At 52.8% G+C, this 21,131-nt stretch overlaps 2 protein-coding genes across 2 annotated transcripts; both read right to left on the reverse strand.

Moving 5' to 3' along the window:
* Nucleotides 1-4,697: 4,697 nt before the first annotated feature.
* On the reverse strand, nt 4,698-5,804 carry C2CD4D (C2 calcium dependent domain containing 4D). The gene has a single exon (XM_054563086.1). It carries the CDS (start codon nt 5,802-5,804, stop codon nt 4,746-4,748), a length of 1,059 nt encoding a protein of 352 aa, XP_054419061.1. The 3' UTR covers nt 4,698-4,745.
* A 7,324-nt stretch (nt 5,805-13,128) lies between these two features.
* Nucleotides 13,129-20,553, reverse strand: THEM5 (thioesterase superfamily member 5). Its single transcript, XM_054562884.1, has 6 exons — nt 20,331-20,553; nt 19,035-19,236; nt 17,817-17,955; nt 14,006-14,116; nt 13,621-13,745; nt 13,129-13,304 (listed from the first exon to the last, which is right to left on the reverse strand). The coding sequence occupies exons 1-6, from the start codon at nt 20,451-20,453 to the stop codon at nt 13,270-13,272; spliced, it is 735 nt and encodes a 244-aa protein (XP_054418859.1). The 5' UTR covers nt 20,454-20,553; the 3' UTR covers nt 13,129-13,269.
* Nucleotides 20,554-21,131: the final 578 nt, after the last annotated feature.

Below are 21,131 nucleotides of genomic sequence, written 5' to 3' on the forward strand. Positions count from 1 at the left end.
GCAAAAGGACAATGAGTGGTTGAGCCCCATTTTGAACTCAGGTCTTTATGAGTTCAAAATCACATGCTTTCTCCCTGATAGATGACAGGAGATAGGAATATGGGAGGGAAAGGTGAGTGTATCTGGGAGGGATTGTGCCTCTTCTCCAGGATGAGATCAGACATCCCAGTGGTCCCTTGGTTCCTTGAGGCCTCTGCCAGCTTAGCCCCATTCCCTCACTGCCCTTCCTTAGAATTCCCTGACTCCTTGATGCCTCTGCGTTCTCCTGGACTGTTGGGGCCTGGGGCCAGCCTGGGGGAGTGTGTGCAGGCAGAGGAACGAGGGCAGGGGAGTGGAGAAGAGAGGTGCTGCACTTCACTGGATGGGGGGAGAAGATTCCCCCAGGCTGAGCGGGCCCACACTGGGGCCTGCACCGAAGAAGGACCTGTGGAGGGGGAGGGCGCAGGATGAGGCCACGGCAACTCCCGAGTGCCACTGCTCTCCTGCACAGCCTTGGCCCAGAGTTTGATTAGCTGGGCCTGGCTCTCCTCCTCACCCACCGGGCCAGCTGGCTGGGGGCCAGCCTGCAGTGGGGAGGCTCCCTGGCACCTCCTCCTGCTTTCCCTCCCAGCCGGTAAACAGCAGAGCAAGAGCCGGCCACGCCACAGCCTCGTGACCTTCCCACTCCCCCCGACCTGGTGCACGTGGCACCTGGCATGGAGAGGGCAGGCAGCTGTCCCTTCCCTCTGGGCCCTCCCATCTTGCCACCATCTACTCCTGCCCGGCCCTGGAGCTTCACACGCTGCTGCCATCAGCAGCTCTGTTCCTGGGTAGCTCCCGGAGTCTCCCAATGGCTGCACATTGAGGGACAAAGGTTAGAAGTAGAGGAGGACTTTCCAGCGGCCCAAATGGTTGACAAAGGAGATGGGGAGTGAGGAAGAGTGGGGTGGAAACTTTTGGGGACCGTCTCATATGGAGACTCTGAGGGTGTGTGTTTGTACGTCTGAGCTTCTGACTATCCTCGTGTCCTTTTGGTAAATGTGTGGCCCACGCATCTGTGCGCACTTCTCTGCACAGAACAGGATGTTGGTCTGTTTTGGGGCTCTGTCCTTGGGCAGGCTTGAAATAAGAAGCAAAGCTCTCCAAAATACCACCCCACCCAGCACCCTCTGACAGAGGAGTAGAGCTAGCAGAAGGCAGGGGGACAGGGTGCTGGGCCATGCCGACCTGCTCTCCCTTCCCTTTGGGGACTGGATTTGCTTCCACTCAGTATTCTCTGTCTCTCTCTGCAGCCTTTCCCCATCTATGGCTCTTCTGTTTTCTGTGCTCTCCAACTCTTCTTTCTCTTTTCCTCTTTAAGCCCCTCTTCCTCTGTGACTCTGGGTCCTAGGCCCTTCCTGACCTCCCAGTCATGGACACAGAGTGAGACCATGCAGGGTGCCTGGGGATGGGCACTGGGCTGTGGCACCGTGCCAAGGGAGCCCTGCCTGCCCCAGATACCACAGGTATGGCGGCCTCTCCCAGCTGTGCCACTTCGTACCACTGTGTGGGATGGGGAGGAAGTGAGGGGGTGGGGCAGGGGGTTGGAAGACAGGGTCCCAGCCTCTAGGCCTAGGTGAGTCACATGCTTCTTAGATATTCTCCTGTCTACCCCTTTTCTTCCCTAAGCATGGATGACTCAGGCTCTTTCTCCCCAGGGCAAGAAGGCACCTTGGTCATCCTTTTGGGAAGTTCCCCCTCATGCCTAACCTTCCTCTGTTCTGCTCCAATCACAGCCCCTTTTCTGCATGAATCAGTCCTTTCAAAGCAGGGTGTTTCCTTTTCAAATACATTTTTGTATTCTTATGCAAGGAGGAGGCTGATAGGGATCGAGAGAATCATTTTACCCCCCACGTGCCCAAGTTCCTTTATCAGCCTGGGGCATCTCAAAGCAGGGGGCAGGCAGCCGGGAGGGGGTGGAGGGTGGTGGTGGTGGCTTGGAACTGGGGAGCAGTCACCAACTTGTCTTTCCCTTCCTCCCCACCCCCTAAACCACAGAAACCACTTAGAGTTCAGTGCAAGCCTGTCCTTCTAGGGAGGGCCTGGGGCTGTGAAGGGGAAACATATGTGGGTCCTGGACAGCCTGCGTGCCATATTGCCCCAGTGTCATCCTTGGAGGGCCACCCCCTCTGGGAAGCCTCATCCTGTGATTAGGGACCAGCTTTCTTTGGGTCCTCTCTGGGAGGTCCATGCCTGGGGAGACCTCAACCTGCTGGAGTGACTCAAGGAGGGGGCAGTACCCTCTTCCCCCTCATCCATTAGAAAAGGACAACTCTCTCTCCATGAACATCTATAGATCTACAGCTTCCACTCCTCCCCCTTCCTGTCACAAAGGCCACTGTGGGTGGAGGGAACACCTGGAGTTTGACCCTGTCTCCTGGCCCTGAACCTCAAGAAGGGTTGAAAAGCAGGAGCTCTAATTTGGGAGCCAAAAGGCTTGGATAAGAATGTGTCCTGCCACTTACCACTTACTAGTCTTCAATTACAAAAGGGGTCTGACTGATGTTTGTGAAAGTGCTTGTACTTGGAGGCCAGCACATTCTATGCACAGGAGGTGTTCTAAGGACCTTATCGGCCCCAGGCGTTATCTGTGGCGTCAGCTAGCCAGGAAGTTCCTCCAGGAACACTGTGGCCCCCATCACAGGGGGCAGTTCACAGCTGTGAATACTGAGTGAAGTGCTCCTTAACGGGGCGGACTGGAGTTCTACCTCACAGCCTCCTCTGGGTGGCGGGGGTGAGGGGTTGGGTGGGGTCTGGGGTGGAGCTACTGTCCTCAATCTTCCCTGCAGCCAGGCTGATCCCTGGGTAGGTTTACGGCCCCTCTCCGATTTAGCTCCTCAGTAAAATGGGTATACACCTACCTCACATAGTGTGTGTGGCAATTAGCTGGGGTAACACAGGTGAAATACAGGACCTGACACAAAGTACTTGGTCCCTTCTCCCCCCTATTCCTATAATCTTCCCTTCATCTCTTTATCTGACTCCCCTTTCCTATGCTTTTTTTCCCTTCATTTTTCTCTATAACATATCACCTAGTCACGTTGCTTTTACATCTAACTTATTTATTTTGTATCTTGTCTGATCCCCACATCTGATTGGATCACTGCTGTATCCCATGCCTGCTATTTTGTAGGCCCTCCTTAAGTATTTGTTGGAGAAATGCACGAACAAAGGATAAATGACTTCAACATTTCTTTCCAGCTATTTTCAAATGCTTGTTACAGAAAGATTTGGGCCTGAAGTAGAGGGAAGTACCAGAGATAGAGTTAGACTGAGGGGTGGCCTTCATAGACTGAAATGGTTGGAAGGAGGGGACCACTTTCAGAGTGACCAGGTGGGGAGGCAGCAGCTGGCACTGAGGGATAGTATAGTAAAGTGACCAAGAGCACAGACTCTGGAGTCAGACTCCAGACTCCGGGCTGGAATCCTAATTCTACTCCTCACTAGCTAAGTCCAAGGTCACATTGAACCCAGTAGCACTTAGCCCTCATGCCGGTTGCTGGGAGGAATAAATGACAAGTTGTTAAAGCAGTAGTTCTTTGCCTAGTGATAATCTTGTTGGTCAATGCTACCACCTGGTGGACACTTGGAGCAAGCCCTGTCCCTGGCCTAGTGGCCTAGTGGCCTAGGGCTAGGGTGCAAGAACATAATCACAGGAAGTAGAAGGAACTACGGGGCTGTTTGAATGGAGAGGTGTGTACCTTGTATTGGCATTACACACGCTGAGGTTTATCACGATCCAGCAGGCTCAGCCCAAATTCAGGGCCCTGTGGAAAATGAGAACGGGCCCAAGGGAGAGGGCCAAAGAAGCTGGGTTGGCCCGGTGCCTCCCTCCTTCCCTTCTACCCTCCTCCAAGCCTGGACTGAGCCAAGAGGAACCAGATCCAAGGAAGGTAGAAAGACAGAAGGTCACTGCTGACGTCAGAGACATCCAGGTGGGAGGTAAACACAACCTGACCTGCATTCGTTCATCCATCTTGCACACCCTCGGCTGGGGCGCCCTTTTCTGGCCATCCCCCAGCTCTTGCACTCCCATAGGATCCCCTCCGCTCCCAAGATCTCAGTTCCTGGGCCGTCATATCTTGGTCATTCAGCACCCAAGTGCTGCTCTGGCTCTGGCTTTGTTCCCCAAGGTGGCACAGGTGTGGCAGGGACAGAAAAGAGACAGGACACCTAAAGGCGCTCCCAAGACACAGACAGTTTCATCTTTCTTCAGGACAGATGTGGCTTGTGTAGGGAGGTGGATGGCTGAGAGGGCATTGATGTCCCCTGTGTGGCCCTGGGGAGCCCTCCTGGGAAAGTGGCTTAGGTTGGTTTTAGTCACAGAACTTTTTCTGGAGTGACTCAGTGATCCGAGGGCCTCCTGAAAGGGTGGGGGCCTTGTTGGACAGGGCTCTAGGTCCTCTCCAGCTGAGATCTACTGAAAGTAGTGTCAGGGTCTCTTGGGGAATGGAGCCCAGGACTCTGCATGTTTAACAAGCTACCTCAGGGTTTCTGATGTCTGGTTATTCGGATGCCTATTCAGGCCATCTGAATGAGCTCCTTCCATACCTGTATGGCCACAGGCAGAGGGAGGAGAATGGGATGCAGACTTGAGAGTTTGTAGGGAGCAAAAAGTGGAGACATCTCACTAGAGACAAACAGAACTATATTAGCAAAATATAAATATGTGCCAGGCAGATGTAAGGAATGGGAACTGCAGAGCCTGAGGAAGAGACAGTCTCGGTCTACAGGCTGAAATGCGCAGGTGCCAGGGAGGCCCCTGGACCTAGCCCCCCACCCAAGGGGGGCAGCAGGGCAATAAGGGGCGTCTCACACTCCCCCAGGAGCACATCCCTGCGCAACCCTGCGCCCCTTTCCAGCACCTTGGCCCTCAGACTGCGGGCGGCCAGGTCTGGCGGGCCGAGCCCGTCGAAGAAGAAGTCCTCGTTGAAGATGGGGTTGGTGCTGCATCTGACCACGCGGCTCCGCTGGCCCCGCGGCCGGACGCGCGGCCGCAGCCCTAGCACCACGAAGCAGCCGCCGCCGCTCCCGGGGCCGGCCCGCGAGCGGGGCAGACCCTCGGCGCTGACAAGGCGCAGCCGCAGTTGACCGGGCCCGGCCTGGTACTCGGCGGAGAGCCGCAGCTGCCCGCCGCGGGGCCCGAGGCGCAGCACGCTCTCCTTGGTCGGCCGCAGCTGGCAGCACAAGAAGTCCAGGTGGAAGAGCGGCGGCGGGGGTGGTTCCGCGCGGCGCGGCGTGTACGGGCTGGTGTCGGCCGAGCTCGCCTCCTCCGGGGACAGCGAGTGAGGCCTGGGCAGCCGGGCCTGGCCGGGGCCAGGCCGCGGAGAGCCGAAGGGCGACGATTCCGCCGACGAGGCCGTGTCGCTGTCGGGGGCCCAGCAGAGGCGCAGGTCCGGGGCGGAGACGTGCAGCCGGTCCCGCGCCGGGAGAAGGCTCTCAGCGGAGGCGGGCTGCGGCGAGTGGAACAGGGACTCGCGCCGGCGCGTGTGCGGGCTTTCCGGCAGGAAGGCCCAGCCTTCGCGCCCTGCCAGGTGAGGCAGCGAGCAGGCCACCCGGAGGCCGCGCCCGCCCGCCTCGCGCCCAGGTTGGGGTTCGGCGCCGCCGGAGTCCGGGAGCCGAGGTGGGATGAAGAATTGCGGGATGCGATCGGGGGTGAGGACGTTGGGGCAAGGGCGTGCGGTCGGGCCCGGGACGCGGCGTTTACGGAACAGGCTGCAGGGCGCCCACCGGGCCCCGGACTCCGCGGTCCCCACCCTGTAGCCAGCTTTCTCCAACAGCCACATGCGGTGGATGGTGGTGATGAAAGTGCGAACTCCGAGAGGCCGGAAGGTTCCCAATGCAGGATCTCAGTGGAGGTCAGGGGAGTTGGCTGGGCGAGGAGAGGAGTCCGAGGTGGGTGGGTGGATGATGCTGGAAAGTGCAGCTGGCCGTCCGCCGCCACGACCTCTCCCGGGGCCCACGGGGCGCACGGGCTCCTATTTGAACAGGAAAATCCAAGGGCGGCCAAGTCTGGGGGCTCGGGGAGAAATGGAGGGAGCCGGGGTCTAGACACATTTTCAGATGCAGGCCTCGGGACTTCGGAGTACACACTCTGTCACTGGTACTAAAGATGTCACCCACTTTAGGGTTAGAAAGCCCAACACACTCGCTAGAGTTCTAGATTCCAGTTAGGAGACTAGAGTAACACCTGCTTATCAAAAGTATGTCGTCACAAACAGGGACCCAGGTCCTGAACCCCGTTCATATACACATTCACCCTGAAGAGATACGGAGGCCCTTGGTCGGCTCACCCACCTCTCCCCCGCCCATTCCTTAGATTCGGGGTTTCCTCCAAGGTCTACTCTGGAGCCCCTTGGACCCTTCCCCCTGTCTCCCCTGCTCCCCTGGCCCTGGCTGGTATTCCCTGTCCCTCCGCCAGCTTCTCCAGGCTGAGCCATCCTTCAGCCGCAGCACCCCCCCCCCCACCCCCCAATCTGCCTCCTCCTCCTCCTCCCTCGCCTTCCCGAGTCGCTCCAGGCCAGGAGGAGACTCGCTGCACACTTAGTTGCTCCCCTGTTGCTGCCTTAGTTGCTGTGCACCCAGGGCATCCAGGGCCCATCCAAGGAGACACACCCTCCAGGGACACAATCCTACCTGCCCTGAGCCCTGAAGGTGCCGCTGCCGGCCTCTTAGCCCCACGGCAACCAGAGTCTGCGGGGCTGGACCGGCAGCCAGGCCGACCCTCCCACTCTCCACTCCTTTCTCCCTAGAAAACCACCGAGCACAAAGGCAGCATTGATTCTCTGCCACCCCCAACGGGCTCCGAGAGGCTACTGCTACCTTGAGCTCGCCTCACCGCCCCCCTCCCCCCACCCCGCGCCGCACCCCTGCGTGCCCGCTGTGCCGGCAGTCTGCCCGGGAGTCTGAGTCCACGCGGGCTCGGTCGGGCTCCCAGAGTGCAGGCCTCACCTTTGGGCCGCCGCTGGGTCTTGGCCTGTGGTCCGGAGGCGTTCAGAGCACGAGGGAGCAGCTTCCTCTCTAGCCTGCTCCCCTAGGCCAGTCTTTCTGGGAGGAGCTGGCAGGGGCCTCCGCTGCCTACGTACGACCTCTTTTCCTGGATAAACACCGCTCTGTCTCTGTGGCCATCAGCCCGGCCTTCTTAACTCCTTCCTCCAGCCAGGTTTCTAGCCAGGTTTCTAGCAGCATGCCAGCCCTGTGCTCCCGCCTCCTCTGCTGGGCCCGGCCTCCTCGGGAGCTGGAAAGAGGGCTTCAGTGAAGAGGGAGGTGGCCATCAATGTGCAGTGGCCTCCAACTCTCTCTGCTGCGCTGGCCCCACCCAGCCCTCCTAGGTGAAGCCCACAGCCATGGCCACACAAATCACATCTTCTGCAAAACTCTCCTTGCTGGAATCCCACCTTGGCCCCCATTGTCCAGTTCTGGAGCCATCTCAATAGCTTGCAGACAGAGTGACTTGCAGCGGCTAGTTCTCTGAATTACACTGGCCTAAGGAAAAGTGACCAGGCTGATGATTTCTGGACATAGAGACACTAAAGAAAGAGCTGGTTCTGTCAGTAGTCTGGGTAAAGCTTGTCTACAACATGCGCCCTCCGCTTCTTTTAGCACGAGGACGTTAAACTGTAAACATGGAAGATGTCCCCCCTTCTTTCCCCTCCCCTCCCCAAAGGCAGAGCCTAGGAAGTGCAGGCCACTGCTGACAATGAGACAGACCATCCACTGCGGGCCAGGCATACCCACCGTCCTGTAGTCTCTCAAAGGCTTCAAGCTCATTTCCTCTTTAGGACCCTTGCATAGGCTCTCTCCTCTTCTCAGACCCCTACCCCTTTGTCCTTTAGACCTGGAGGCCCTCTCTGACTCCCTGCCATCTAAATTAGGAGCTGCTGTCATAGTTTCACAGCACCCCATACTGTCCCTTTATGGCATCGATCACATTTTTTCCTGTGATTTATGTATGTGATTATTTAATATCTTACTAGACTGTAAGCATCACGAGGACAGTGCTTAGAACAAGGCAGTGTTCAGTTAGGATTTGTTGACTGAATTAATGATATTAAGTAGATTTGTACTTGAACCACTCCTTTCCTCCATTCATTGTGCTAGGTGCTGGGGATAGATAGAATGGAGAAGAGTCTACGGGAAGAGACAGTAAATGTGCAAACAACAAAGATTGTGAAATGCAGGAAATAAATAAGATCATTATTTTGACTTGTGATACTTGAGGGTTTTGAGGGAGCAAGTATTGCTTTTGTGGAGATTCATGGTGACCCTCCAGGCCCTCCATTCCTGTGGCTACTGTCTCAGCTTGGCCCTGGTGTCATGTTGGGGGCTGGCGGTCTTTGTGCAGTGCTGCAGCCAAGAACTGATGGCTTTGGCATTAGTCAGACAGGCTGAGCACCTGGGCTCTGTGACAAACTAGCTGTGCTATGTGACCTCTGGTAGGTAACTTCATCTCTCTGGGATCCACCTCACCCACCTGGAAAATGGAGAAAATATACCTGACTCTCAGAGCTGGCATGAGGATTGCATGAGATCACACGGGCATCAGTTAGGCTGACTTCCGGTTAAGTACAAGAACACAGAAACCCCAACTCAGTCTGACCTGACAATAAGGACGTTTTTGACTTCTATAATAAATCTAGAGGTAGGGTAGGATTCAGGGGAGTTTACTTCTGTGCGATCATTCATCCATTCATTCATCCATAGGTCTTTACTACCTTCTACATGCCAGGCACTATGCTGGACTCTGGAGACATGGCAGTGAGAAAACAGATAAATCTCATGGCCAGGTGAGTTTATACTTTCATGGGGGAAAGAAAGACAACAGACAAAAATCATTTATTGGGGAGAAATCAGTGTTGCTGAGAAAATTAAAGTAGAGAAGCCTCATAGGGTCAGGAGAGTACACAGTTTTCAATAGAGTGGTCAGGGCGGCCATCTTGTGAATACAACGTTTCAGTAGTGAAAAGAAGGAAGCAAGGAGGAGAATTGAGGGTAAAGCATCCTATGCAGAAAAGTTGCAAATGCAAAGGCCCTGAGGCAGAAGCAGGCCTGGAGTGTTGGAGGAGGCAAAGAGGCCAGCGTAGGTGGAATAGAATGAGTGAGGGGAAGAAGAGGTCAGACTCTGTTGGAGCTTGTAACCACTGTAACAATTTCAGCTTTTATCTGCGGTGAGCTGAGGTGTGAAGTGACGATGTGTGTTAGAAGCATTGCTCTGGTGGCTGTGTTGAGAATAGAATGAAGGGGGAGAAGGAGGTAAGTAAGGAGATCAGATAGACTTTTGAAATCTTATTTGCATGAGATGACTGGGGCATAGATAGGGTTGTAGTAGTTAGTTTCTGGATAGAGTCTAAAGATTAAGTCAATAGGATTTCCTTATCCCTATCTAAAGAGAAAGAATGATCCAAGGATTTTGGCCTGAGCAACTGGAAGCATGGAGTCGCCATTTACTGATATGGGGAAGTATTAAGAGCTCAGTTTTGGATTTATTAAATTTGAGATGCCTGTTAGACATCTAACTAGAGATGTTGAGTATACAGTTGGATATACAAATCTGGAGCTCAGAGGAAAGATCCAGACTGGAAGTATAAATGTGGGTACAAAGAGAAATGTAGATGGAATTTAAAGCCATGAAACTTGAAGTATAGGTAGCAAAGAGAAAGGATCCAGGCTGAACCCTGGGTGCTCCAACATTTAGAGGTGGAGAGGATGAGGAACCAGCTGTGTGAGATGCTGTGGCAAGTCTGGTAAGATGAGGCCTGAGAACTGACCATAGGATTTAGCAATGTAAAGTCATTGGTGACTTTGACAGGAGCAGTTTCGGTGGAGTGGTAGAGGCAAAAGGCAGGTATGAGCAAGGGAGAGACCAACGACCCTGCTCCTGAGCAAGAGTGGCCCTGAGCAAGAGTATGAGCAAGGGAGAGAGCAACGACCACTCTCTTGAAGAGTCTGCTGAAAGAGAAGAGAGAATTAGGGTAGTGACCAGAGGGGGAAGTACAGTCAAGGGAGAATTTTTTGAATGACAGAAATAATGGTATGTTTGTTATGCAGATGGGAAAGACCAAATCAAAAGGGAGAAGCTGATAATGCAGAAGAGAGAAAGGAGAATTTTGGGAGCACTATTCCTGAGCAGGAAAGAAGAAATATGTGTCACGCATAAGACACAGATCTTGCCTGCTGTGTGAACAGTTCACCGACAGTTACAAGAGAGAAGGTAGAATAAATGGGTGGAGATTGTAGGTAGAGAGATACAGTGATGGAAGCATGTTTTCTCTGGATGCTTCTAATTTCTCAGTGAAACCGGAAGCAAGGTCATCAGCGGAGAGAAGGTGGTGCTAGGGGTTTGAGGAGAGAGGACCAGGAATAAAACAACCACCTAGTAGAGCAGGATGTGAGTGGTGTAGGGAACTGCAGGATGCCTGCTGGCCAGTATCTCAGTCCCACTTGAGGATGGTGATCATGACTTTAAAGTGAGGCTGGACAGCGTGGTAGTGTTTTTCTCCAGCTGGGTTCAGCTGCACAAGCGTACAGGGGGAAATGGGCAGAGATTTGGATTTAGCCAAGACTGTGCTCGATCTCTGACAGTTTACTTTCCTGCTCCCTCTTTCCTTTCAGTTCTTTCTCTTGGTGGATATTAACTTAATTAAATTAAGGGTGCATACGAGAGTGCTCACCCCCTGGGCTGTACAGCAATGGGATTGAGAACCGGCCAGAGATAGTGCGCAGCCTGGCTGTATTAGTCAGGGTCCAATCAGGAATTTAGCACTTGCCAGGGGGCTCGACAGAGGGAGTTTAACACAGGGAACTTGTTACAGAGGTGTTAGAAGAGCTAAAAAAAAAAAAAAAACACACAAAAAAACAAATAGAATAGTGAGGGCTGATTAGCAGGATCTGTAACCATGGAGACACAGCCACTACCTGAGTTGCCTCCAAAAGCAAAGAGGAGAGATATCTCGACTTCTCCCTACTTCCCACCTTCCAATCTCTGGTAAAACTACTCTAGGCCTTGACATCTTCCTGGATATCACCTCTACCTACTGGCTTTGATGGAATCCTGTCTGTCCTTGGGGAAGATGCTGTTTCCCACCCCTGTCCTCCACAGGCACCACTGTTTTCACGGACTTATTCACCATGCCCCTCTCGCCAGCTGGCTCACGCCTTCCTTTTGCCCTAGCCTGATGCCACCCCGGTACCCGTTTTCCACCAGCAGCTGAGCCTTCAGCGTGCTCGCCCACATGCGCTTTGTCAATTTGCTTTCCTGATCCTCACAGTGACTTACTCAATTCATTGTCCTTCGTCTATAACTTTCCCCTCTTTGATGGTCTTGCCTCCTATTTCACTGAGGAAGTCCAGGCACTCTTGGATGAATCCCCTCAACTTCCCAAACTGTTCTGCCCCCCTCCCCTGCCCACTCCTTCCTTTTTGCCTTAGAATCATGCTCATGCTCTCCCATGAGACTCCTGTCTCCAAAGTGCTCTTGCTCCATCTCTAAGACCAGATGGCTGTTCTGTTGGACGACACCTCTCTCTCCCCTAGAGTTTCAGCCTCTCTCCACTGGCTCCTCCCAAAGCAATTTATAAATATACCCAAACCTTTTCCTTTAAATAACATTTCAACAACAAAATTCCTAGAAAGAATAATCTAGTTTCCCTTTGTCATTCCCACTCATTTTTTTAATCCACTGTAATCTCGATTTTGCTTCTACTTCCTAGCAAAGGATACTACCACCTTCTTCATGGCTGAATCCCAAGGCCTCTTTTTACCTTTCATCTGCTTGCCTTCTCTTAGCATTTGACACGGCTGAGCTCACCCTTGTAAGGACTGTCACTCCTGTTCTGTTTTGGTTTCCTTAGTGGGTCTTTGGTCCTCTGCCCCAACCTTAAGCCTTAGTGTGACCAGTGGTTCTATCTCTGACCCTTTCACCGTCCTTCCTTCCTCTCTCCTCTTCTCACTGTCTCTCCCCTCTCGTCCTCCTCACTTTCACTCTGCATAATCCACTCCCAGGAGTTCCATGTCAGTTTTCATACTGATGACTTACAAATGAAATTAGTCACTTAACGATGTTGAGCTCCAAATCACAATTTCCAGGTTCCTGCTGGTGCTCGTCACGTGATGAAAGGTCCATGGACACTTCAAGCTCAATGCATGTGAAACTGAACTCATTACTTCCGCTCACCTCAAACCTGCTCCTTTATATTCCCAATATGCCACCTGGAACCACCAGGCCAGAAACTGGGAGTCACTCTTGAAGGCTCCCCTTCACAGATCCACTGTCTACAAGTAGTGGTGAAGTCCTGCACTCTATTGTTTGTAACACTTTCTGTATCTTTCATCTTCATGGCTCTGGGCCCCACCAGGTCCTTACTCTCTAGTTTGGAGCCCTGCAGGGATCTCCTAACAAGAGCCCCCACCCTTAGTCTTGCTGACCTCTTACTGCCACCAGGGTCATCTTTCTAAAAAAACAAAACAAAATACCAAAACTTTATGTCATTCTCTAGTTCAAACTCTGTTAAGGCTCCCTGTTGTCTATAAGATAAAGTTCAAACACCACAGCAGGGCTTATGAAACATTTCGTGACCTGCCTCTGTCCCTGCCCCTGTCCCCTGCCCCCTTCCCCTTACGTAAATTCCTGTCCCACTCAACCCCTTGCTATTTTCCAAGATCACTGTGCTCTTTCACTCTTCTGTGCCTTTGCTCTTACTATTCCCTCTTCCTGGAGTATCCCCGGTCCGCTGCCTTCCTAGAGAACACCGCTTAACTTTTGAGACTCAGTTTAAGAATAGCTTCCTCTAGAAAGCCATTTTTGATCACTTTCATGGAGTAAAATTGACCTCTTTTCCTCGTGTCTGCACTGCACCCATGATAGGAGCCAGGGTGGAGGGGGGAACTGATGGGGCATCCTGTGCACTCAGCTCCTGGCCCACAGTTGTGTATCCCAAGACCAGGGGGCCTCTCTTTTCATTGCTGTGAGCTCAGTGCCTCACTTCGCGCCTGTGCCTGGCAGGGGCTCAGTGACTCTCTTCCGTTGGCGCTGCCTGGGAAGGTGGGTGTGTGGGAGGCCCTGGAAGGACTTTGATTTCCAACCACAGAAGGGTCTTGGGCTGAGAATGGGGCTGTGAAACTTTATTTGCTCATAGGAAAGGGCCCCCTCCCTCACCTCCTCAGTGGCTTCCCTGGGGAGCCCTCCCTGTCCTGCAGTGGGTCCCAGGCAGGCAGCACAGTCAGGGGTAGGCTCTTCTGAAGGCAGAGTGTCTGTTACTCCTGTTCCAGCTGCAGCTGAAGGAAAACACCTGCAAGAAAAGGGCAACACCGGGCGGCGGGGATGAGGACAGAGATGGCAGGAGGTTGGTGTGGCACCCTGAGCATTCGCATTCAGTTCCCCAGCACCTGGATCCTGTCCTGTGGTACAAGTTGGGCAACTCACACATAGGAAAAAAAAAATCCTAGTTGATCTTTCCTCTCACTTTGCCCTTTCTACAGCAGGCACCCAATCCCGGGTTGAAAAGCTGGACCCCAGCTCGGGACTGGATCTTTAGTATTCTGTCCTCCATTTGTTCTGGGGCTGGTGGTGGCAGGACAGGGCCTGGGGCTGAAGGACCTCTTTACCTGAGGACTTGGCATAGATTGTCTTCTGGTCTCTGCTCTGGGTGATGCAAGACATGTAAAGCTTCTGGTCCTCAATCTTTTCCACGTCAATGTTTAGTACAGCCAGAGAGCCCACGGGGATCAAGCTGAGGGAGGAGGTGGCTTAGCGCATCCTTTACATGAAGCCCTGGCCCTCATCCCTTCTCCCCATTCGTCCCCCATCATTCTCCTCATGCCATACTCCCTCAAGGACTTAAGTGGCTCTGGGCACAGAGCCTGCCTGCCAGCTTCCAGAACTGGGGAAGAGAGACAGGCAGGGCTCCTGTACCCCAACTGCCCGGGACAGCTAGCCCCCATGATGAAAAGGGCCATGACTTTGGCCAACACCATGAGGATCTGTACTTACTTTTTGAACCTGATGTTGAGGCTTAGTGTGAACAGCCCTTCTCCAGCCAGGTAGGCAGTTTTAGAAAAGGTCTCGTCCATCATGGCTGCCAGGGACCCTCCGTGGGCAAACCTGGGGTAGGGGCAGGGAGCAAGGCCAGCCTGCAGTGCTGGGCAGACGGGGTTCCCTGGGCCCCCCGCACCCCCCGCCCACCCTGAGGTAGAACCACCCTGCCTCTGCCTTTCCCAGGACAAGAAAGGAAACAGAGCTGGATCCCATCTAATCAAATCAGTCAAAATCAACTGTTGCTTCAGCATGTGTTAGTGACCAGTGGTATAATTATTTTATTTCACCAGGAAAAAAGTTTTTTTTCCCCTGATAGAGTTAATAGGAACACATTTTTCTGATTCATCACCTAATTGCTGGCATCCATTGCCAGAATTTGAGAGGTGCACTTACACAATGGATGGAAAAGCCCCTAGACTTTTTTGGCTTAGTGTCTGAGGAATGGGCCAGCCCCACCTTCCCAGCCACTAGGGCCAGTGCTGAGCCCACATTTAAAAAGTATGTATGTATGTATGTATGTATGTATGTATTAATTTATTTTTTAGAGACAGGGGAAGGGAGAGAGAAAAGAGGGAGAGAAACATCCATGTGAGAGAGAAACATCAAAACATCGATCCGATTGGTTGCCTCTCTTACATGCCCCCAAATTGGACCAGTGACCTTTTGATTGTTGGGAAGATGCCAAATCAACTGAGCCATGCTGGCCAGGGCCTGAGCCCATGTTTTCAAGACAGGTAACTGTGAAAGCTAGCTTATGACCCAAACTTACGACATAGAGTGCCGATAAGACGGACTCCTGAGCAGCGCTGCCTGGGGAAGCCCAGGGCCCCCTCAGCAGGACGCGGCCCCCATCTGCTTTATTTAAAGTGTGGAAAGCTCTCGTTCTCTGTGGAAGCCGGCCTTTATGCCAGTGCTACTTCATTGTTGGTTACGTTGGGGAACACGGAAAGGCACCCGACTTTAGAATGCAGGTAACACAAAACAGATTTGAGTTTCTGATGTTCGAAAGCACAATTCCAATTTTCCAATGACTGGGTCACCTGTTCTGGCTGTACCACATGGGTTACCCGTCTGCTCCCCTCAGCAGCAGCCTTGCCATGGAGCCACACCCACCTGGTGTGACTCCTGTTTGATCTGGAGCAAGTTGCTAAACCTTTCTGAGCCCTAGTTTTCCACTATGAATTGTAGGAAAAAAAATTTTATTAGAATAGTTGAGATAATGTTTTCAAACCTCATATGCACTTCTAGTCACTTCCCTCCCCACACTGCTTGAAAGGGGAAGAAAGGAGTTCGTGTCAAAGAGCATAAACCTGCTGCTCTTCCCTCGCTGTCCTCACTGGCCAGGAGGGACCATCAGCAAGTGCCTCGATTCTGTGGGATAACTCTTGGCCGGCCAGTAACCTCCCTCTCCTCATTGCCTATGGGCTGGGTGAGTACTTGTGAGACAATAGAAAACTTATAGATTGGTCTCTGCCCCAGTTCCTGGCACAGAGCTCCTGAAACCCATGTAATTTCCAGGTGGATAGGAATCTCTTGTTAGACAGGTGGCTCCTGGATGGAGCCGGCCACCAGAAAGATCAAGCCATGATTAGAAGCTTGGAATTTTCTGCCCTGCCCCCACCCTAATTTTCTTGAGAAGGGAGAAGGACTGGAAATGGAGTTAATGATGAATCATGTCTACATGATGAAGCCTCCACAGACTCCCGAAAGTACGGAGTTCAGAGGGATTCCAGGTTGGCAAACACATTCACCCCAATTCCACCAAGACAGAAGCTCCTGTGCTCAGGACCCTCTCAGACCTTACCCCACACATCTCTTCATTTGGATGTTCACCCGTATCCTTATCAAATCCTTTAATAAACTGGTAAGCGTGTTTCCCTGAGTTCTCTCAGTCACTCTAGCAAATCACTTGAACCCGAGGAAGGGTTGTGGTAACTTCAGATTTGTAGCCAAATCAGAAGTTGTGAGTAACCTGGGGACCTACTACTTGTGATTGGCGCCTGAAGGGAGGGCTGTCTTTTGGGACTGAGGCCTTAACCTGCGGGATATGACACTCTTTCCAGGTAGATGGTATTGGAATTGAATTAAATTGTAGGACACCTTGCTGGTGTCCCAGAGTATTGCTTGGTGTGGGGAAAAACCTCCACATATTTGGTGACTAGAAGTGTTATAAGTGGAGTGTTCTGTGTGAGTAGCACAGGAGACGCACAGGAAAGAAAGACATAGCAGGGAAGAACTGGGCTTTTCCCTGCGCAGGAGGTAGATTGAACTGGGTTTTTCTAATTCAGTAGTAACCTTGTCTCTGGACCCCCTCAGTACACTGACCTCAGCGTGGGATGGTCCTCCTCTGCTTCTCCTGCCCCACCTCCACGAGCTTCTACATAAAAGCCAGCCACACGTCACCCCGACCCCTCCTCGTTGAGGTTTTCCTCTTCAGAAGGGAGGGGATCCCGGACCTGGGCAGGGCTCTGACTTCGTGCTGTGGGGTCTGCATGTGCTAGTGTGGAAATCAGTGTCTCCATGGGAGGTGCCTTTGGGACGCCGTGGTGACCAAGGGCTGCAGTCTGAATCCGCCAGCTGTGGAGGGCTGACATCTACTAAACTCTCTGAATTCTTTTTAACTACAGTTGGGTCCTTCTCAGGCCATGGGACCCTGAAGCTCCTTCTTATCCCCTCCTTTCTCTCTCTCTCCCTTGCAGGAATTCCATCACCCCCAACAACCTCCAGTGACTGTCCAAAGCAGGATCAGGGATGGAGGAGAATATAGAAAATTACGGACTGGGTAGTTCACTGGCAAGAGGCTCAGGGACAGCCTGGTTTAAAAAATATGTATGTATATTTTAAATCCTTACCCAAGAATATGTTTATTGATTTGAGAGAGAGAGAGACAGAGATAGAGAGAGACATCGATGTGAGAGTGAAACATCAACCCATAGCCTCCTGTACAAACCCTGACCAAGGGCTGAACATGCAAACCTGATACGTGCCCTGACCGGGAATTGAATCCAGAACCTTTTGGTACATGAAACAATGCTCCAACCGAGCCACTCGGCCAAGGTCAGCCTGATTATCCTTGTGGATGTATTTATGTCCAGAGTGAGTTCTTCCCTGGCTCTCCTCCAAGTTTGGAGGCAGCAGAGTACAGTAGAGAAAGCAGTGGACCTGGAGCCCCACTTCCTGGACTAGAGTCCTGAATCTGACCTTGATTGCATTGTGCTACCTTGGGCAAGTTACCTTACCTCTGTGTGCCTCAGTTTTCCCGTGGGTAAAACATGAAGTGTGGATAGATGGTGCGTGATAACTCTATTGTGCTTTATGGTTGATGAGCACGTAGGCCCATGCTATACCTATCAGCCACTCTGGTAGGTAGGTATTATTGCCCCAGGTTTTAGGTTAGGAGAGACTGAAAGCCAGAGGTTATATTGCTTGCTTGGGGTTACAAAGCCAGCAGCTGCAGAGCAGGACTGGGGGGCCTGGCCCCTCATTCCAGATCTTGTCCTCTTCGAAGTTCACCATACCCCTCTCAAAGTGGCCTCTAAAACCCCTTCTTACTGGAAAATCCCCACACTTGGTATGGAGGCTCTCCCTTATCTGCACAATGGGACTGGACTAAATGACGCGAATGTCCTTCCAGTCCAGCGTGCCCCCCACCCAGCTCCTTAGGGAGAGGTACGGTCCCCAGGGCCTGGTGTGCGCCTGACCCGCCTGCGGAGCCGAGCCTAGGAGCAGCCAAGGACGTCCACCTCGGCCCTGTCTGTAGTCTTACCCTGGAGCCCCCTCCAAGTAGGGGCCTGGTTGGAAAAGACAGACGGACTTCTTCTCTGATGGGTGAAAAAAGATGACATACTCGTAGCCTTGTCCTTCCACCAGGATGCACCTGGTGAAGATGCGCCAGTCGCTTTTGTCTGGGGAGAGAGAGGCAGTGTAGCAGCTGGAGAAGGGAGTGCATAAGGGCAAGGGGCTGGCGCAAGATGGAGTGACATGGGGTTGAGGCCTGAGGTCCCAAGGCCTGAGTCATTCAGCACCATGGGGTTGAGGCCTGAGTCAGGTACAGGGTCAAGGAGAGAGCCAGAGGACACTCAGGCTCCACACTCAGGAGTCTTCAAGCAGAGACCAGAGGCGCAGCCATGTCCCCAGGGAGCCCTTGGTCTGGAGGGAGAAACACTCGGGAAGTTCCCTGGCTAGGGGTGGGCATAGGGTCAGGGTCAGGTCAAGACTTTAACAGGCTCTAAACACTGAAAATTAAAAATGCAACTCATGTAATTCATGTATAATAATTCAAAATAACAACAATACTAAACAGCAAAATAAGTGCAGGAAAGGTCACCAAAATTCTGATTTTTTCCCCAAGACAACTATAACTATATCCTTTTTGGATCGATACCAACTTGTTTTTAAAATTATTTTGGTGCCCCTGCTTTGTTTGTGCCATAAATCTAAGGGTAGTCTGTGTACTGTACCATCCATTCATTACTGGGCAAGAAAGACATAAACATGAATGAGAAAGACAAGAAAACATGCACGCACCCAGGCACATGCACAGGTACAAGCAGAAAGATGGAGGTGGAAAGCTCTGTCAGTCAGATCGGGGCGTATTTCAGGAGAGCCGGTCTGGGCCCAGCAGAGCATGGATCGTGGGCCAGGCCTGCGGCGGACACGGGGCCAGAGCCTGTGGGTTAGGGGAGAAGGATCTGGTATGAGGCCGTAGGGCAGAGGGCTGAGCTGGCAGCTCTCCTGTGCGGCCCCTAGGGCGAGCTCTTTTCAGATGGGAGGAGGGGACCCAGAGAACCAGAGAATCCTCTTATGCACCTGGCGGGGGCTGCAGCGTGAGGGGTGGAGTTAGCCAAAAGAACTTCTGGTTGAGAGATGGGAGCTTGTGAGTTTCCTTCCCCAGCGTCTTTGAACACAGGGAAAGGGGCTGGCTGAACTGGTCCTGGTGGGCTGGGGCAGCTGTGCTGGTGAACCCTCTCAGGCCAGGCCTTACCCGAGGTAACTGCTAACCCGGATGGGAGCTTGAGCCCCTGGATGTGATCTCTGTTGGACTTGAAGGAGGGCAGTTTGATCCAGCCATCAGCCTTAGTCTTCTCCAGATATTCCTGGTACAGGCTCAGCATGTCCGGACACCAGCTGGCATTGGGAAGGGCATAATCTTTGAAATCTGTCTTCTCTGGGCAGAATCTTGAGACCTGGGTAAGAAAAATCAGGGAGATTAGACTAGTGTGCTCTTGCATTCTTGGGTTCCTTAATTCTGTCCACTAGTGTTCACCTGAGGGAAATGACCCACCTTCCTTGCAGAGGGTTTGCATAACTGGGCAAGGAGACCCTAAAGCAAGGGAAGGGAAGAAGTAAACAAAGTAAGGAAAGAAAAGGAATTGGGGTTGACAATTAGGGGCATGCTGCTTGTGGTTTATCCTGTTTTAAAACCCGTGAGCTGCCCTAGCTAGTGTGGCTCAGTGGATTGAGCGCTGGCCTGTGAACCAAAGGGTTGCTGGTTCGATTCCCGATGTTGGACACATGCCTGGGGTTGCAGACCATGTCCTCAGTAGGTGCAAGATGCAACCACACATTGATGTTTCTCTTCCTCTCTCCCTCCGTTCTCTATTAAAAAAACAAAAAACCCTGTGAGCTGTTAAAGAACCTGTGAGCTGCTCTTTGAGGCTGTGAATTGCCAGTATTAGCTCCACTGTAGAGATAGGGAAACTGAGGAAGTGTGTGAGAGCTGATGGTCAGACTAGAGCCCTTTCTGAGAGACTCTCTTCCTTAAGGGGCTGACCACAGCTGGTGAGGACCATGGTTACCACGTCTCACCCCAGAACTACCCCAGCTCTGTCCGGAGCTGTGGGCCTGCTCCGCCAGAGTGGCTCCTTTGAAATATGTTTTGAGTGTCTAGGTGGCGTGGTACAACCTGTGGGACGAGGGGGTTCCCTATGGCACCAAATGCTTATGCACCAATCACAGCTGTGGGCAGCGAGCCAGGGGCCTGCCAAGATCCGCACAGGGTCCTCCCTCGGGGATGCCGCAGCTCAGCTGCAGCAGGAGGAGAGCGATTCACTGGGTGGCTACACAGAATTCAGACCAGGAAGACAGTGTTCTTGTGGTCTTAGTTTTGGCTCTAGGATACTTGGTATCCCAAGAGCATCTTCCCTTTGCCAAATCAAATAGCTCCCCAACACCTGTCCACCTGCCCTGGCCACAGTCTAGGGAGAGAAGACTTGGGGCGCTCCTTATGCCCTAGGCCCCCAGGAGAAGGGCTGTCCATCGCGCTGAGCTGGGAACTCACCAGGGAGTCTGTGGAGGATCCAAATGCTGAGGCAGGGCTGAGTCTGGGCAGGATGGGGGCGGCACCAGGAAGGGCTCTGTGGTGGCTCAGTCTTGCTGCCCCTTGGAGTCCTCTTCTTATCATGGCTGAGCACTAGGATCCGGTCAGCAGGGCTGCTGGCTGACTCTTGAGGAAGGAGCAGGTGAGAGCCCTTTTCAGCTGCACCGTGGGGCCGTTGCAGCCAGCTCCCAGACAGGCCTCTCTCCTTTCTGTCACAAAGCTTTCATCAGCAACCTTTTACTGCAGGTGATCAGACAAGACCAGATTGGTTTGAGAAACACCCATAGGTGCTTGGAGCCTTAGCCCCACCCAGGGCTTGGGGAGGGGCAGATGCTGCTTGGGCATGAACGCATACCAGGGCTGGCTCGAGTCCAGAAAGAAGTATTTGTTAAAGACGCAAAAAAATGTACAGAGAAATAGTATAGGGTACATGGAGGCTTGGAGAGTTGCCCTGGAGTTTTGGGGGGAGAGCCCAAGAGAATTCACAGAAAGATAAAGGAGGGCTGACTCTTGACTGTAGGGTGTCAGTGGCGTGTCTGTGTATGTTAGTGTGTGCTCTGAAACCTTTGTCATCATTCTGGGACTTGGAAAACCAACACAGAGCCCTTAGGCACCCCCTTCTTTTATCCCAGGCAAGGGGTAGCACAGGGAAGCCCCTACCTGCTGGTCCCCAGCAGGGGTAGGTGGGGAGGGGAAGGACTTGGAGGGGAGGACAGAAAATCCTGTGGGAAAAAGCAGCTTAGCAAGGGCATGCTGGCGCTT

Source organism: Pteronotus mesoamericanus, unplaced genomic scaffold (assembly GCF_021234165.1).
Source record: "Pteronotus mesoamericanus isolate MK-2021 breed Mesoamerican mustached bat unplaced genomic scaffold, CSHL_Meso_final scaffold_705, whole genome shotgun sequence".
Lineage (NCBI taxonomy): Eukaryota > Metazoa > Chordata > Mammalia > Chiroptera > Mormoopidae > Pteronotus > Pteronotus mesoamericanus.